Raw genomic sequence first — 5288 nt, 5'->3', positions numbered from 1 at the left:
CAGACGTAACGAGCCCGCCGCTTGTCGCACTTTGCTTGGGTGGACTTTGTATGGACCAACGAGTAGCAAAACCAAGCCAGTCGAGTTCGTCAACCATTGTCAGTTATACCGCACTGAACCTTCTGAAAATGAACGCCTGGAGTCACTGATAAAGGAGCAATACAAACTCGACTCGCTCGGTATCTCTAAGCGCGAGACTCTATTTAGCAAGCTAGACTCCCGTGCCGTCGAGATTCTTGATGCTACCACCACACGCTTACCGACCGGTAGATATGAAGTAGGTCTTCCGTGGCGTGACAACATACAGTGTGTTCCCGATAGCTACCCACAAGCTTTATCAAGATTTCTAAGCCTCGAAAGGCGAATGATTCGTGAGCCCGCCTTCGCTGACGCGTATAAAAAGTTTATTGATAACATGATTGCTAAAAATTACGCTGAAGAGTGCAATCCCGGCACTTATTATAATCATCTTATCACTAAAAGCGTCAACACAAGCATTGATCTCAAACGCGATACCAATTTAAGCGATTATCCAAATAAAATTCACACCGTATCTGATAACTTACAACCTAGTACAGTCAGTCCGAATAAAGCAGACACAAATTTTGACATTAAGCTGTCAAGTGTGAACAACAATAAAAATAAATTGAAAACCGATTCTGAACCTAACCAAAGTGACATTAACGCAAAAATAAGGTGGTATTTGCCTCATTTTGGCGTGTACCATCCACAAAAACGTAAACTTCGTGTTGTCCACGACGCAGCCGCGACTAATCAGGGTGTTTCATTAAACTCGTTGCTGCTTCAAGGACCTGATCTTTTAGAAAATTTATTAGGTATTTTATTTCGGTTCAGAGAGGGCGCTGTTGCCATAACAGCTGATATTAAGGAAATGTTTCCTCAAATAAAAATCCGTGAACAAGATCGTGACGCACTACGTTTTTTATGGCGCGACGTTCAGTCAAGGGAAACAACGCCTCTAAAAGAATATCGGATGACAGCTGTCATTTTTGGAGCATCGTCCAGCCCTTTCACTGCGTTGTACATTAAACATAAAAACGCTATGTCACACCAAGATTCGTATCCAGCGGCAGCCAACGCAAGTATCCATAGTTCCTATATGGACGATTTCTTGGATAGTCTGGACGATGTTGACGAAGCTGCACAGATGGCATCCGATGTTGTGACTATTCATCGTAACGCATGTTTCGAAATGTGTGGCTGGATTTCTAACGATCAAGGAGCATTGCGTCTTGTACCGACTGAACTGCGCGCCGCCCAACCTAGTGAGATGTCACTTGGTAGTGAGTCAAGTAGCGTCAGAGCCTTAGGTGTTTCATGGGATCCTATATCAGACACTATCGGATTTAGGACCGGTTTAGAAGGTCTCATACTACAGGGCAGTTTTAATAAACGCAAAGTGTTGTCCCACCTCATGAAAGTATACGACCCACTAGGTTTGTTGGGCCCAATAGTGGTCAAAGGGCGTATACTGCTTCAGGAGGCGTGGAGATCCAATATTGACTGGGACACACCATTTCCACCATCACAGATTTTAAAGTGGAACGAGTGGTTTAAGGAACTGTCTGACGTATCTACAATTAGGATTCCACGATGGTACGCCAAGCTCAATGGAGAACCTCTACACAGGGAGCTACACATTTTCGCGGACGCAAGCGAGCTTGCCTTTGCCACCGTCGCTTATTGGCGCTTATTGTATGCAGATGGTACAGTCAAGCTCGCACTCATCACCAGTAAGACGAGAGTCTCACCTTTGAAGCCCACTTCAATTCCTCGTCTAGAATTGCAGGGCGCTTTGATAGCTTCTCGCCTTGCTGTCACTATTAAAGAGTTTCATAAGAAAAAACCTTTACGAACTTTCTTGTGGACAGATTCAAGAACTGTCCTCGGTTGGCTCAGAAGTGACGCACGAACGTACAAACCCTTTGTGGCCCATCGCGTAGGAGAAATTACAGAAAATACGCGCGTGCAAGATTGGAAATGGGTCCCAACTGATTTGAACGTTGCGGACGATGCCACTAGGATTAAGCCGCTTCATCTTAATCCAAACCACCGATGGTTTACAGGTCCCTCGTTCCTCCTCGATCCTCCGGAGAATTGGCCTGTTGAACCAGCTGGTCAGCCTATAGTCCAGGAAGAGCGGAAGCAGACTTCTGGACTTGTGGTTGGTCATCTGACAATTACCGCGGATTTCAGTCGTTTTAGTGACTGGCTACGATTACTTCGTGCTACTGCTCGCGTTTTGCAAGCTGCGTCTAAATTTCGCTCGGCTTTAGATCGGGTAGGTCGCGTTGCTCCTAGCACCGATGTTAGGCTTCGTCAACGTACGAATACACCTACGTCCACCACTCTAATCCCCCTGACAGCGGAACTTATGGAAGCCGCAGAAAGGCACGTCCTGAAGAAAGTACAATCTGAGTCATTTAGTGACGAAATCCCAATAATAGAACGTGGAGAATTGATACCAAAGAGTAGTCGCCTGGCGAAGCTTTCTCCCAGAATGGGGCCAGACAACTTGTTGCACCTAGCTGGCAGAATCGTTGCTGTACAAGACGTCGGTTCCGAGATCAAGTTTCCAATCATTCTAGATGGACGACACCCAGTAGTGCGCTTATTGGTCAATTTCTACCATCGCAAGGCTGGACATGCAAACAATGAAATGGTGGTCAATGAGGTTCGACAAAAATATTGGCTTCTTCATCTGCGCAGTACTGTTCGAAGCGTCACCAGCAAATGTTTGTTCTGTCGCATCAAAAGAGCAAAGCCAATGAATCCGATGACCGGTAACCTTCCTCCTCAGCGGCTTGCCCACCACCGCCGCCCATTCACGTACACTGGCTTGGATTATTTCGGCCCGTTAAATACCAAGATCGGTCGAAGACAAGAGAAACGTTATGTGGCCCTGTACACCTGCATGACATCCAGAGCCGTTCACCTGGAGCTTGTACATTCCCTTTCTGCTGACTCCGCAATAATGAGCCTGCGACGGTTTATTGCTAGAAGAGGTGCTCCCAATACTGTATATTCTGACAACGGTACATGTTTTGTTGGTGCAGACCGAATTCTACGCGAATTTTATCAGCACGAGGTCTACGATTTTGCTGCCAATAGAGGAATAAAGTGGAGCTTTATCCCTGCCGCTGCTCCTTTTTTCGGCGGATGCTGGGAGAGACTGATTCGCACCGTCAAAGTCGCGCTGAATGCCACATTACGAGAAAGAGAACCTAATCCCGAAGTCCTAGTAACTCTCCTTCTAGAAGCTGAGGCAATTGTAAATTCTCGACCTCTGACCCATGTCCCTATTGGCCCTGAAGACCAGGAAACCCTAACGCCCTTCCACTTTCTAATTGGCTCATCTTCTAACCAGGTTCTGCCTGCAACCCTTGACGACCGAGACCTTTTAAGACGTGCTGACTGGAGGAAGGCGTTGAGATTGGCCGACCACTTTTGGAACCGATGGGTAAAAGAAATTCTGCCAACCATGCAACCTCGCCAGATAGCGGAGAACAGAGAGCACGACTTGACTGTTGGCGACTTAGTCATCATTGTAGACCAGAACCTACCCCGAGGAACCTGGCCACGCGGCCGCGTCGTTGCTACATTCCCTGGCAGAGACGGAGTGGTCAGGGTGGTGGACGTAGCCACATCAGGTGGAATCCTTCGTCGACCTTCTAAAAAATTGGTCAGATTAGAGGCATAAAGTCTCAGTTTATATCTAGTCTGGCTAGTTTTGTGTGCTTTCGCACACAAGGGGGTGGGATGTTAAGGGTGTATATGTAAATAGGTTTTGATACGTTTACACTATTATCTATGTCTAGTCTTAAGTTCTTTTTTAATTCCATATTTAAATTCTAATGTTATTTTGACTGTTTATATTTTTGTACGTCAGTTCGCAAAATAAACCCATCACAACTAGTCGACTGCCTGGTTTATTGATTATTTTCCACTTTAGCTATCGAAATTCCCTCTACTTTACTTGTCTGTCTTCTTTAAATAATAGATTTCTTCGTATGTATAGAAATAAATGTGGAAGTACAGTTTGTGTTCCTAATCTATGAGTATAACCTATCTATAGTTATATAATATCATTGCCAGTGCGTATAGAGCGGGCCGCAGCTCTTCGTTCAACTGCCGCGGTTGAAATTTTGCGTACGATCACAAGCAGTTGCATATGAAACTGGACAAGCGGCTAGCCGCGCGGTTAGCCGCCCGCACCCGCGATTAACCGCTTGTGCATTATAGCCTTTACAGCAACCTAGCCCCAAACTAAGCAAAGCTTGTACTATGGGTATGGGTATAAAGATTTAAAACTATGAAAGCCATTGCAAAAAGCCACTAAATATACATTGCTCGTTCAATACTACGACTCTCGTGTGTGACCGCCTTTATATCCGCTGATTGAAACTAAAACCGCTTATCCACGAACATAAAAGCAGCGTTAGGAAGTTTATTCCACATTCAAACATTTTTATTTCTATAGTGCTTACCCTTATTCAAAATTAAACTTTAAAACAAAAGCTTAAGGTTGAGTTATGAGTGACGCAGTTGAGTGTTATAGGTTGTTTTTGAATGCAAGCGTTTATATTGGGCTAGATAGGCCACTTAGCACTCGTGCGAGCAGCTAAACGGTTAACTTATTATAGGGAGGGTTAAATGTTTTCAATTTTTACTGTAGTAGTTTGACGTTTTTAAAGTATTTAATAAGAATAATAGAATAGAGTATTTAGTAAGAATTTGAGAAGTTAAATTAATAGGCATTTTGATATTGATTAGTGGTTCTTTTTATCGACTGCGATTTTTATTTAACAATGTCAAAATTATTGAAAGCCAAGAATTATTAAGCAGGCCAATTAGTTTAAGCCGAATAACTAAAACTAATTGGCCTGCCTAATAACGTCATCAAACTACTCCAATTGGCTTAAAAGTTCTTGTGCCCATAGAAACGGGATCCCTTTGTTTCCCATAAACTTATTGTTTCGAATTTCGATAGTCAGAAATTGATATCCATATAATTCATGGACATAAACATCAATAGTCATAATTTTTGTTAAGTATAACGTTTCATAGTTCTAATGTTAAACATCTATAATATTAAACGCTATAATCACAAAAGTTATAAAATTGTTGAGTATAACATTCAAAGGTATATCAATAATTATTCAGAAATATTTTAAGGCATATATTTTAACGGACTAATGGTCGTTAATCATATCGTTTTAATGTCATCTCTTTGTTTCCCATAAACTTACTTTTTCGAATTTCGATAG

General features: G+C 43.1%; 1 protein-coding gene across 1 annotated transcript; it reads left to right on the top strand.

Annotated features, from left to right (window-relative positions):
* Positions 1–1120: 1120 nt before the first annotated feature.
* LOC134675667 (uncharacterized) lies at positions 1121–3721 on the top strand. The gene has a single exon (XM_063533997.1). It carries the CDS (start codon positions 1121–1123, stop codon positions 3719–3721), a length of 2601 nt encoding a protein of 866 aa, XP_063390067.1.
* Positions 3722–5288: the final 1567 nt, after the last annotated feature.

The sequence above is a fragment of the Cydia fagiglandana genome, chromosome 22 (genome assembly GCF_963556715.1).
Source record: "Cydia fagiglandana chromosome 22, ilCydFagi1.1, whole genome shotgun sequence".
NCBI classification, from domain to species: domain Eukaryota; kingdom Metazoa; phylum Arthropoda; class Insecta; order Lepidoptera; family Tortricidae; genus Cydia; species Cydia fagiglandana.
The sequence above is the reverse complement of the archived record's forward strand: the minus strand, read 5'-3'. Positions and strand labels throughout refer to the sequence as shown.

Excerpts from the sequence above, each read along its gene's own strand:
- LOC134675667 (XM_063533997.1), top strand. The coding sequence starts at position 1,121 with ATGGACGATTTCTTGGATAGTCTGGACGATGTTGACGAAGCTGCACAG.